A 13,665-nucleotide genomic window follows, 5' to 3' on the forward strand; every position below is an offset into this window, starting at 1 on the left:
TCTTTGACTAATGTTTAAATTTGTTTGATGATCTGAAACATTCAAGTGTGGAAAACATGCAAAAAAGTAAGAAATCAGGAAGGGGGCAAACACTTTTTCACACCACTGTATATATGGCGCACGTGTGTAAATTAACAGTCCCTTAATTCCAAAAGTGGTAAAGAAAGCAAGAGAAGAACATTTAATTTACAGGGCTTTCCCTGGAGGGTGGGAGTGGATGAACCCGGTTAAAGAGTACCCGCCCGGATGGGACGCTCTAAAACTAAGGCGAGCGCGCCCAAAAGGAGGCAGGGATCATTTCATTGGTCAACAGTAAATCTGGCATTCTATTGGTTGGGGGATTTTGACAGGGTTGTTACACAAAAAAATCCAGAAATTCTACAAGCGCACAGAAACAGTTTGAGCGCGAGGAGAAAAGCCGAAGCTCGAGCAGGAAATCTGTGCGAGCAAATGGTATCAGAGTGCGTGCAATATGGTATCTGTGTGCAAGTAACATGGTATCTGAGTGCAAGCACACAGTTTGAGCAGAAACAGAGTAGATCCAAGCACAAGCAGAGGCTATTTGAGTGCGAAGGCAGGGTTTTTGAGCTTGAAATCAATAAATAATGCTCTCAAACTGATAGACCACTCTCTTGAATAAAGATAGGGATAAAGCTCCATAATTTAGAGGCTTTGATAGTCAAAGTAAAATAAATCATACAAAAAACATTGTTCAACATTTTTTGTGTCTCTTCTTAAAATGATGTGAGGTTTACCTTTCAGAGCCTTGGTGTCTCTAATAGCAACTACAACACAATGGTCACTCACATCATCAGCAAATATTCCAACAGCTGAGTATTTATGAGGAACATTTGTTAAAATCAAGTCAATTAAAGTTGATTTAGCTGGGAATTCACTATTAGGCCGGTAGGGCTCTACAATGCGAGTAACATTTAAAAAGACACAAAGGTTTTTTGAAATCATCTGACCTGGGGGTTAACCAGTCCCAATTAAGGTCACCCAGTAAAACAATTTCACTGTACTCAAGTTGAAATAAAAGATGTGACAGTGATGACAAGGTGTCATTTACAGCAGAGGGGGGCCTATAACAACCCACAACAGTCACAAAGAAGCCCATAGCTACTTCCGCATTTAAAGCGAGAGATTCAAATTCATTACACATTGATTCAGAAACCAAAACATTAACACAAAACTTAGTCTTCACCTAAATTGCAACACCTCCACCTCGCTTAGGCTGGTCACAATGGTATATATTACAACCATCTATGGAAATGTCAGAATTTGAGGTAGATTTGTTAAGCCATGTTTCTAATAAAACAATAACATCAGCATCAATAGAAACAGCCCAGATTCGGATAAAATCTAACTTTGTTAAAAGACTGCGCACATTCAGGGGAGTAAAGCCCAACCCAGACCATGCTTTATGTGATGTTATGTTATGTTATGTTATCCAGGCTGTCAGCGCACAGCAAACATCTGACACTGCCCACCGGACAGCCTCGATGGATAGAAACACATACCACAGCAGTTTTAACAGTTAGCTTTACATTTTATATTATGCCTTTGCTCAAATGCAATGACCTGGAATAAGCTGGAAACATAGACTGTGCACCAGAACTGGAAATGATGTCCTAATGCTTGACATTTGATCAAATTTGATCCCAATCAGCCTGATGGTGGAGCTATGATTGACAGATGAAAAAGTATAAACTTTGACAGGCCACACCCCTCACACCACGAGTCTGATGACTTGAAATCTGAAACACATCTACATCTCAATGTGCTGCTGGTCACTGCTCCTATTTATGGCTTTGATCTTGGGCAACTGAGCTGCTTCCTTCCATTGGCCAAGAAAGGGTTGGAACCTAGGGATTGCAGATTGCAACCAGCTGAAACTTATTCAGATTAGATTTCCTTCAGTGTTCATTGTTAAGGAGGTTTTTACCGGGTGCTGAATTATCCACAGAGATCTCTTCCTCTCTAAAACAAACAGACCAGCTGATTAAAGCTGGTAAAAACACTGAATAAAGTAGTTTGATGATACAAATCAGTTTTCTCCTATGCTGTTTGGCATGCTGGAGATGGGCGGCTCACCCACCACATGCTAATATGTCTTCATATTTTCATGAGCTCGCGCTAGAGATAGCCATTGCCAAAGGCATTGTGTTTTCGCGTTGTCCATCCATCTGTCCCACCCTTGTGAATGTGATATTTCAAGAACACTTTAGGGGAATTTCTTCAAATTTGGCACAAATGTCCACTTGGACTCAGTGATGACCTGATTAGTTTTGGGTGGTCAAAGGTCAATGTTACTGTGACCTTGTCTGTCTCATTCTTGTGAAGGTAATGTCTCAAGAACACCTTGAGGGAATTTCTTCAAATTTATCACAAACATTTACTTGGACTAACGAAGAAATTATTAGAATTTTGTGGTCAAAGGTCAAGGTCTGTGTGACCTCACAAAATACGTTTTTGGCCATAACTCAAGAATTTATATTTTTATTATGACAAAACTTCACACAAATGTCTATTATGATAAAATGATGAAGTGTTGACATTTTCTTATTCAAAATTCAGCTTCACATATGACATCATAATGTCATAAAACACTTTTCTGGCCATTATTCACTGTCATATCTCAGGAACAGAAGGGGAGACATTTGGTCAGACTTTGATCCGTTTTTGTTTATAATTGAGTTGTTTTTTCTAGAATTTCCTAAAAGATAAATTGCTTTACAAGAAACAAGACAATGTCAGCTTTATTTTAGACAGTACTTAAAACAGCAAATCACAGACTTGATAGAGACTTCTGCAGTGATGATTTGTCATTGAGAGCACAGTAAAGTGGAGAGGGGAATAAATGGAGCATCTCATGAATCAAACACTGCACACCCAGTCTGCCTCAAAGAAAAAATAAACCTAGTAAACATAAAGGGTCAGAGTATTGTAAATTTCTTTAACCAGTGGTGTGGAGTGGATGTGTGGGAGGTGCAAAGTATGAGTCATTGTGTTGGCTGGTATTAACACCAGTGTCAGTCTGTTGGCCAGATGCTCCCAGCTGAGATCAGATCTGCAGGGTAGCAGAGTAGGTTCCATCTCTCCTCACACTCATTGTGTTGTCTGTTTGAAGGGGAGTTTTCCTGCTCGTTATTATGTCCAGAACACATCACGTGACTCCAGCTGCCTGGACAACAACTGCCAGGCTTTCCTCCTGGTGGATGATGGGAGTGTTGGCCGCTGTGGGGGAGAGACAACCTTTCGTGCTAGTCTGGAGGACTACATTTCCCATCAGCGCACTGGCATTTGGGGTAAGACAGAGATATATAACAAGCCCTTTCAAACATGGAGTCTGTAATATTTCTGCTCCATCCAACAGTTGAAGTAATATGTTTTGGCTTTTGCATGTAGGTCTACAAATGGGTAAGTTCCATTTTTGGTCAGTTTTCACCTTGCAGAACCAACATTAGAGATACACCGATCAGCCAAAACTAAAAACCACTGATAGGTGAAGTGAATAACACTGATCATCTTTCTACATCTTTCTGCAGTCTCCTGCTGGGACACCTTGGGTCCTGCATTCATGTGGATGCCACTTGATGCACTCCACTCACCCAGAAACTATTGCAGACCAAGTACCCCCCTCATGGCAACAGCACCCCCTGATGGCAGTAGCCCCCCAGCAAGACCGTGCCCTATGCCACACTGCAAAACTGCTTTAGAATGGCCTGAGGAATATGACAAAGAGTTTCAGGCATCCATCTGGCCTCCCAGTTCCCCAGATCCCAGTCTGATCGAGCATCTGTGAGATGTGCTGGTACTCCACCTCACATCCCACAGGATTTGCCGACAATACCTCAGTGCCAGGCACCATAGGATACCTTTAGAGGTTTTGTGTCCGTGCCTCCACAGGTCAGAGCCAAGTCCAATCCAAGGAGGCCACACTGTATAAAGACTGTGTAGAATATTGTCCACTGGAGGTGGAAATTTGTCTTTGGCTCACCAGACACAAAAAACATTGATCAAAGCAGACAGATAGTCAATAAAACAAACATACAAGGTCATTACAAAACACTTAACACATGAAATCAGCTCATTGTCCATCCGTAGTTCAAAACTCATCAGTCACTTTGTTGAGTTAAGGATATTGATGACACTTGGGATAAAGGACTTATTGATTACATTTTTAGTTGCTAGAGGGACTCCTGGAGCTCAGGAGCGTGAACTGTCTAAATAAAGAGAGGATGGGAACTATCTGCCAAGACACTCCTCGCTTTCTTCTTTGTTTTTTCTGTAAAGAGTTCAGTCAAGGCCTTTGTGGCTTGTTAACTATTTCTCTTGTCAGCATCACAGTCCTTGAGAGTCTTGGATGTACAGTTCAGATGAACGTACCAGGGAGTGCTCAATCAGATTGGGATCTGGGGAATTTGAAGGTCAGATTGATGCCTTGAGGTCTTTGCCACATTCCTCAGGTCGTTTCTGAGCAGTTTTTGTTTTTGCTGGGGGGGCCACTGCCATCAGGGAGTGCCATTGCCCTCAGGATGGGTACTGTAACATTGTTCGTTTGGGTGGAATGCATCAAGTGGCATCCACATGGATGCCAGGACCAGCAGAGCATTGCATTGTAATGAAATGATCAATGTTTTGGCTCATTAGTGTATTTCCTTCTGACACATTGAAACTTAGCTTAGCATAGGCTATATAATTGTTGTTGTACTGTAAGAGTAGGACCATGGTAAGTACTTGCCTGCCTTCTACTGGTGAAGGTCATAGTTTTAGATCATATCTCATTGTATGTCAAATTAAGTTTCAAATGCCCTCACAAATAAATGATTGTTGGATAAAACTTATACTGGATATGTGCAGCTGTGTGAGCAGAGTGCTCCCATTTTGTGCCCAGAAAACCTACCTTGGATAAATACAGGCCAAAACAAAGGGATGTAGAATGCTGAGAAGTTGTAGACAATCTTGATTGAAGCTGAAAGGTTACAAAAACCTACTTCTGTCAGTTCAACTCATGATAAGAAAAATAGTTCACTTCTGGAACACTGATAATAATCTTTGCTTGATGCATTGTTTCTCTAGAGAAGCTGTCTGTTTCTTCTTACTTCTTATCTTGGGCCACTAACAGGTAGCGGCAGTATTGAAATCCCAGTGCTGTGCATGCTTATCTCAGGAGATGCCAGTATGTTGGAGGTAAGGAAACTGTCAAATACATTCTCACTTGACACACACTATAATATTTTTTTAGATTTTACCAAAATATTTCACCCATATAAGCATGGCACAGGTGGAACTGATGAAATATTTTTTTATGGATCTACTGCCTGCTTTCCCTGGCCATAGCAGCTGGGAGCAAGGCAGAGGTACTGTGGGGTGGCCTGCAGCTAATGCTTGTTTCAGGTCTGATAAACAGAGGCAGAGAACAGGGCAAGGACAACCTAAGCAAATGTGCTGCGCACAACTCTACAAAAAGTAAATGAAATAATTAAACTAAAAACAGTAGATGGGAGACACCACACAGGGTTACTGGGCATCTGGTGGGAGGAACTTAGGACAGATAGGGAAGAGCTGCAGCAAGAGGGTGCATTTTTAATGCCTGGCTGTTTTTTTTTCCTTCAGATTTCTGCATGCACCAGCTTTCAGCATTCATTGTCCATAGCCATTAGGATGGTACATAACGTTGGACATAGGGAGCACACTGTTTTTAAAGTCACATGCGTTGAAATTCAGGGATTTGGTTAAATTCAAAACAGTACAAATAATTTACAAAGCAAGAAATAATTTACTAAAAAATGAAATCTAAAAAAATATATATGTTGATACAACTTTGAAAAGTATGTGTATTTGAATGTGTGGAATGAATTTGTGGAATGAGTTAGATGAAGAGTTAAAGGGGGTTTATTTATTTATCTTGGCTCTGGGTGTTTTTTGGGATATAAATAAAGTTGAGATGGGGTTTGTACTTTTAATATCTAAGATTATTGTTTATTCATCTGTATTAATGGTTGTAAATAAGTTTGGGATAGTTGTTGACAGTTTCATTTTTAAATCAGAGATGAATAGTGATTCATTCATTCATTCATTCATTCATTCATTCATTCATTCATTCATTCATTCATTCATTCATTCAGTCAGTCAGTCAGTCAGTCACACACAAGGAGTTACATGGCTATCAGCAGCATGCCACATGAAAAACTGTGACTCTCTCTCTCTCTCTCTCTCTATCTATCTATCTATCTATCTATCTATCTATCTATCTATCTATCTATGTATAATTATAAAGCAGTGTCTCGCATGATATGATGTACCTTTTTTTTTAATAAAGTACCCCAGTATTTAACCGTGACTCTCAGATGTGTTTTGTCAGCTCTGTGGATACTTTTCAGTCAAAGAGAGATGTCCATCTCACTGAGGCTCTTATTAAATATGAGATCAATGAAAATCTTATTTTGTGTCAATATTTTCCCTGGTTTAGAGATTAGATGCCTCTCTGAAGAAATCTACACCCTGGTTGGTTCTTGCTGGTTCGGGTCCAGCTGCAGACCTTGTCAGTGAACTGCTTGGTAATCTCTCCCCTGTTTGCCTCGGTCCCACTTCTTGTCCAGCAGAGGGGGAGGCTACTGAGGGTCACAACGCAGAGCTCCGTGACAAGGTCCGTGACAAAGTTCGGAGACACTTCCCAGTTGAAGCTGAACTGGAAAAACTGGTGGATAGTGTAAGTCAGACATCTGTTCTTAATTGCCCACAGTTCATTGCAGTACTGATGTGACATTGTATTTTTTCTTATTGTTATTGTAGCCCACTAAAGTTCTACTTGAATCATTCAGACCTGAAATAACACAGAAATATGTAGAAATAAAGGCTTCTGAGATGATGAAAATGCATTTTATTTTTATTATTAAAATTATATGACCTCCCAAAATCTCACATTTATAAATACCCACAAATTAGGCAAAACTGGGAATAAATAAAACAGCGACAGAGATATGCCCTTTAACAGCTTGCGTAATAAAAATATCTAATAGAGCTAACGCAAAAAACATATCAAGTCAGATTTATCAAACTTTGGAAGACGAATCTAGAAGTCAAGAAATTAAAGCAATCACCAGCTGGGAGAAGGAATTAAAGGTAGATATATCTCTACACATACGAAGGGACATCAGTAATAATACATGTACAATGTACAAGTTCATTCATTTAGAGAGAATATTCTTGGAAAATTCAAATGCGTTTCTTTTGAAGACTTGTTATCCAGGTAAAATAGTCTAAGGCGAGAACACCAAGCTGTTGGCCAAAATTTGGGGAGGTAAAAGCCAACAATACCACATATTCTATTCCTATCTGGTCTTGCAGCAATATTGGACAGAAATAAGGGGAGTTATAGACAGCATGTTTCAGTGCTCACTAATTTTGGGGCCCAAGCAATTGTTACTTGGCCGAACACCACAGCTACTCTCTCAACAAACTGATAAGTGTCTTTTTAGAACTTTAAGAGTAACCGCACTTAAACAGATAACAAAAAACTGATTGAAACTGGAGGTGCCACAACAAAGCCAATGCAAGGATACAATTAACAAGATCTATAAAATGGAGATAATAAACCAGAGCAATAGGAATCTAGCTTAAGTATTTGATGCAAGATGGGAGAGAATGCAGAAAACAGATATTATACAGATGAGCAGACACTATTCACTAGCATTCACTAGCTTGCATGAGGAAGCCAATGGATGCCCCAAATTATCTATAGTTTCATATGATACCACTAGTGTGTGTGCACATTCAGTCACAGGATGCACACACACGCACACACACACACACACACACACGTTATGGACGTGCATCTTGTCCTGTCGTGACCCTTTTCACACCCTATTCACCCCCATACCTGCGTGTGTGCATGTGGGTGCCTCCCACTTTGGAATGTTCATTTTCCTTCACACAGCAGTTCTTGTAGAAACGGGTTCTCAAAGGCTAACTGTACTGTGATGAGCAGGGGGCAGTCATACCAGGATCATGCCCTGAGTCTCTCCAGTGGTGTGCAAGAACTTCATTCCTGCTGTCTGTCACCAGTGACTTTGTATCAACTAAGCTGATTTTTAATAGAGTGCCTTTATCATTTGATGATTCAATAAGAAGAGTTTTATGTCGGAAAAACCTCTAATAATTCTGATATTGCTCATGGGAGAAATTAATAGGATGAAATCTGGCTGGTTAATATAATTGTCTTACTATTTATATAATCTACAGATCATCCAGTACTGTTCTATTTGATCTGCCTATAGTCTGAGTAGTTATGTTAGTGTTTATTATGTATGAAATTAAACTTTTTCCAAACATTGATTGGTTCATGTCCCTCTGTGTGTCTAGGCTCTGAATATTTATCAGAACAGAGAGCTCATCACTGTTTTCCATGGGGAACAGGAGGGTTCTGAGGATTTTGATACAGTTCTCCTCAAAGCCCTTGTTAGAGGTAAGTGAGTAGATACATTTTTATGTATTTGTTTTGTTTACTTAGCACCTTTAAGGAGCATAATGTCACAAAATACTTTAAACTGTAGCTGTATTGAAAAACAAACAAAATTTTCAGATTTGCTGACACTGTCACCATAATCACACAGCATTTATGAGACAGGTAATCTGTGAAAAATATAGTGCTTCTGCATGTGAATGAAAACAGCCAATCAGAGCCAAGGAGTCTGGAAGACAGCTGTCAATCATGTAATCCCTGCTCATGAACTGCAGTCAAACTAGGCAGCACCGATTCTGTTATGGCATTGCCTTTTTCTAGCCTCAAATGTCTTTAGAAACATATTTTAGTGACTGTTAAGCTGTAAAATCCCAGGTATCTCCCACCCCACCTCTTTAGTGCGTAACATCAGTTCAGACCCTGTCTTCTTAACCAACATATCACCCACATTACACAGTGAAGACCCCCAAATTACCTGTTTGTCCAGTTTTATTTATCCAGTCTCATTTGTTGTACAGTACGTGTAAATGTTGCTGTGTGTGTGTGTGTGTGTGTGTGTGTGTGTGTGTGTTTGTGTGTTTGTGTGTTAAGCTAGTAAACGTGTGTCCAGTGATGCCAGTGAGTACATAGAGGAGTTGAAACTAGCTGTGGCCTGGAACCGAGTGGACATCGCCAAAACTGAGCTCTTCAACGGAGACATCCAGTGGAAGGTCAGAGTCAGGGCACAGTCACACATGAGTGAAATTAACATTGGCAAATACTAGCCTTCTGTTCACTTCAATTCAATGTTAGGGAAAGAGCGAATAAAACCCAGACCAGACCAAAGATTGGTGACGAGACACAACCGTTGTAGAATGTTGCAGAGAAAAGTTGCAGCGGTGTGAACTGGCCAGTCTGAGCTTGACTCAAGCTGGCTGAGGTTGTCACCTGCAACTCAGCTGGTCAAATTGTTGGTGGCTAGTTTTAGAACATAAATCACATCACGAGTTTCAACAGCCAATTGGCTTGTAGTGAAAGGGGAACTAATGTTTTTTTCAACCTGGGCCCTATTTTTGGATCTACTTTTGTCTAAATGAGTGATAGAATGTTCAATATTTGACATTTCTCCAGTACGAAGCTAGGGCTGACCTGCCTGTAGCCCGTGAGCGCGCGCTATGTTAAATAATAGGGCACTCAGACAACGTCAAACAACGTCAAAATACGTAAGGTCACTCCAGCGGTAACTTCCTGCAACAACTCAAATCTCGCGAGATGTGAGATTTCAGAGCCAGACTTTCACTCTCTGAGTGAGTGGCTGCGGTCAAAAAGTCCCTCCTATCGTCTTTTCCTAACCACTTTTCCTTGACCTCGATGGAAAACGACACAAGGTCAAGGGAAGATGTGAAGGAGAATTCACAAGGACTTAAGAAAAGACAACTGCGGTGCTGAGAGAATCCGACTGCACTTACACTGGGCTACGTAATGATGCGATGGCGGATGTTATTGAAGTGGGTCTGCTGTGGTGAAACTACAATGTTCTGAAGATGGACTACAAAAAGCGCATCTTCGATAATGCGCCCCCTACGTTCTCATCGTGTTGATTCATGCAGGATATATAAACGTGGACAACACGGTGAAAGATGTTATTTAATTACTAAGGTCGGAATTGAAATAAAAAAAGGATTATAGGCTACCAGCCACAAACTGAAATGAAATTGTCACATTGAGAATGCTTGGCCACACTCACCCATCTGAATCCCAAATAGTAAAATTAATTAATGATATCACTAAAGACTGGCAATACAACAACGCTCAAATGAATAAATGACTGATGCAAACTGAGCATATATTACGGTGCGTGTCCCCTCCGTCCACAGCTGTGTTCAACTTGTTTGTTTTATAACAGGATAAACAAATATTAAATGCATTATTTTGTTTTTCTGTGTGAATAAAAAAATAATGGAAATCCACGTGTTTTTTCCATTTTCTTCTTCAAATGGGCAATTGGAATAGAAATTAGACCACAACCAGTAACCAACTTGTGTTTATTGTTATATCAATATTATGTGCCCCTACTGCCTAGATAGATAGATAAATAATAATATTAATAATAAAAGTGAAAAATAATAATAAAAGTGATGCTGCTGTGCCTCGTGTGTAAATGCGCATAGCGTCTCTCTTTATGGGGAAACACGCTTATTGTTTCTGCTGTATTTATTGCAAGTATTTAATAACCTCAAGCAGATATCTTTTAATGTTACAGTCTTTTGTATTTTTTGTTATGATCCTTCCACTGTAGCTCTGCAGGGAAACACTGTACAGGGGAATAAAAAGTGGGAAGCAGTAACTTCATTGTTTATTTAAATCTCCAGATACGCCAATTAGGCCTATATGCGCATTTACGCACGAGGCACAGCAACATTACTTCATTGATTATCTATCTATTATTTTTTTCAGTTCAATTCAATTTTATTTATATAGCACCAAATCACAACAAAAGTCATCTCAGGGCACTTTACACAAAGAGCTATCTGTCTGTCTGTCTGTCTGTCTGTCTAGGCCATAAGCATAGCCAATGCCAATATTTTGAGATGCAGTAGGGGCAGATAATATAGATACATATAACAATCAAGGCGAAAAACAAGTAGGCTTCTGGTTTTGGTTTAATTTCTATTTCAATTAGCCATTTGAAGACGAAAACGGGAAAGGCACGTGGATTTCCGTTTTTTCTCATTCACACGAAAATCGGAAAATTAAAATAATGCGGTAACTTACATGGTGATCTCCTTCCTTTCTCGGTCATGTTGATCTTTTTCTTTCCTAATCATTTGAGTTTGTGAATGGTGCGGCGCTTGGTCGCTTTAAGTATTGCCACCACAAGGACTTGTGGGACGGAATTATCTCCTTTCATTAAGGATGGTCCAGTGTACCCTATGCTAAAGGAGATTAGAAAGGAAGCATTGAAGCACCTTTCCTTAAAATTTAGAGAATTTGATCAGCTCTTATCATGGCTGACACTTAGATACTTCACGTCATTTCACTCAGTTAGGAACCTTCCTAAGCAAAAAAGACTGTTCGACCTCAGCCAGTGTTTTGACTTGCCACAACAAACATGTCCGAATTTTTACCAGATTTTGACCAACTGGATCTGGATGAGCCATCTCAATTTGATGACCGCCCGTATTTATTTGAACACGGAGTACACACACGTACACGGACTCAGAGCTCATTGAAATTGAAGAGCGGACGAGGAGTTCGCTGACCAAGTCAAAATGACCTCAGATGGTGTGTTCGCTTGCTGTGGCAGGTGCTCCGTCTCTGCTGAGCCCTCTGTTTCCGTCCTCACAGCATGCTGGTGTCAAACGGTGGATCACTGTTGCTGCTCACTGTATGTGCTTACACACACACACACACACACACACATTCTCACTGACTGATTAATTGGCACTGGTTAGTTATATTATTGTGGCGTATTTATTATAATTACAGTCCATCTGATGCTTGTTTTGTTTCTGTTTTTCACAGTTTCACCATGACTACAAATGCAACTGTAGCCAGTATCTCACCATCATTATCCTCATTCATATTTTAAGAAGATAAAATTTATATTCAGCCACAAAATAAGCCTGAAAAGCTAAAAATCAGAACAGAAGTACAGAGAGTTGTTGCATAGAGATGATAGGCTGTCTCATCTAGTTGCAATGGTGTGAACTGGCAGGTTTTTTTCAACATTGCAGAACGGCACATTGCAAGTAGTTGCCTGTTTAAACTCCTTTTGTTGCCAATCTTTGGTCTGAACTGGGCTTAAAACATTTGCTTCTGTAAGCACCTTGCAAGTAGTTGCCTGTTTAAACTCCTTTTGTTGCCAATCTTTGGTCTGAACTGGGCTTAAAACATTTGCTTCTGTTGGCAAAGCAACAAAGCAAATTCACATCTTTGCATTGCCTGAAGTTTAACTTTGGTGAACTTTGACCAATAGCAAAGAAGTTTATGTGGGAGAGAGAGGGATTGTTCTCCTCTGAAACCAGCCAATATTGTATGATATTGGCCATTAAACATACAAACTGCCCCACAGGAGAGATGCTGCTCGGCTGGCAGTCAGTCAAGAGACAGATATGGAGCATAAGAAAAAAGAAAATGTACCAATAATATCATGTTTTGCAGGATTTATTAGCAAGCTACTCAACATTAGCTAGTAAGCTATCTTTCCGTATGCATCACACCTGGCCCTGCTGACATTCAGTACAAATACCGCCTCGGTCAATAACTGCACTGTAAATGGAACAAATCAACATAATAAATTTACAGTGTTCCATATGACAAAATGATACATAAAGAGGGACAGAGACAGAGAGAGATGCAGGATAGACAGTAATGACAGTAGCTTACAACAACATTAATTTAAGTAGTAATATTATAATAATAATTACGGCTATTGTGGTATAATATGTTGTAAGTATATATTAATATATGATAGTATATGTATATGACAATAATAATCATATGTGTGTAATAACAGTAGAAGTATGACTAATGCAGCAGTAGGAGGCATCAGGCAGCACCATGGCAGCAGCACAACCACGACACACCATCCAGGCACAGCTGCGATACGAGGTAACCTGCCAGACAGTGGAACACAAAGGCTCCGGAGAAGAAGTCGAGTTAGTGACATTCAGTACAGACATAATTGTTAGCAAAGGAGAGAGAGAAGGAGAGAAGGTGCTCGGTGTATTATATAGGAAATGCGATAGATTTTTTTTTTTTTTTTCAAAATGGCGCCGCCCCAGCGGCAGCTGGTTACAGTAGCTCAGACCCCTTTCTGTCCTTTCAGTGTGTTGTTTGTGTTTTTTGTTATTTTTTTATCCACAAATCTCACTCGTTCACGTTCAACAATGGATGTGCAACTGCTGAGATTTGTTTTATGCTTTTTATTCACTTCTGGACTGTTTAAAGTGACTTCTGGAGAGCCATTCAGCCACGGATTGATTGTTTACACCCGCGATCAGCTGTTGGCGCTATGCCACACTCGTGTACTCCCCAACGAGAGACGGGAGATCCCCAAGGAGTTAAGGAGAAGGAGACGGGGATGCAGAGCTGGAGTCAGGAGTGTCAGGAGCGGAAAAGACGGTACAAACCATCTATACCGTCCGTTATTATGGGGAATGTGAGATCTCTCCCTAATAAGATGGAAGAGCTCACGGCACTGACCAGACTGCAGA

The 13,665-nt window shown here is 40.2% G+C and overlaps 1 protein-coding gene across 2 annotated transcripts in view; it reads left to right on the forward strand.

Annotated features, from left to right (window-relative positions):
* The window catches only part of trpm4a (transient receptor potential cation channel, subfamily M, member 4a), a 166,742-nt gene that overhangs the window by 64,788 nt on the left and 88,289 nt on the right, over window positions 1-13,665 (forward strand). For both annotated transcript variants that reach the window (XM_050070235.1, XM_050070236.1), the window contains 5 exons: window positions 3,131-3,308; window positions 5,129-5,193; window positions 6,476-6,715; window positions 8,368-8,470; window positions 9,059-9,177. In XM_050070235.1, the coding sequence (XP_049926192.1) occupies window positions 3,131-3,308; window positions 5,129-5,193; window positions 6,476-6,715; window positions 8,368-8,470; window positions 9,059-9,177 (705 nt within the window). The remainder of the gene's footprint in view (window positions 1-3,130; window positions 3,309-5,128; window positions 5,194-6,475; window positions 6,716-8,367; window positions 8,471-9,058; window positions 9,178-13,665) is intronic.

This window comes from Epinephelus moara, chromosome 18 (genome assembly GCF_006386435.1).
Source record: "Epinephelus moara isolate mb chromosome 18, YSFRI_EMoa_1.0, whole genome shotgun sequence".
NCBI classification, from domain to species: domain Eukaryota; kingdom Metazoa; phylum Chordata; class Actinopteri; order Perciformes; family Serranidae; genus Epinephelus; species Epinephelus moara.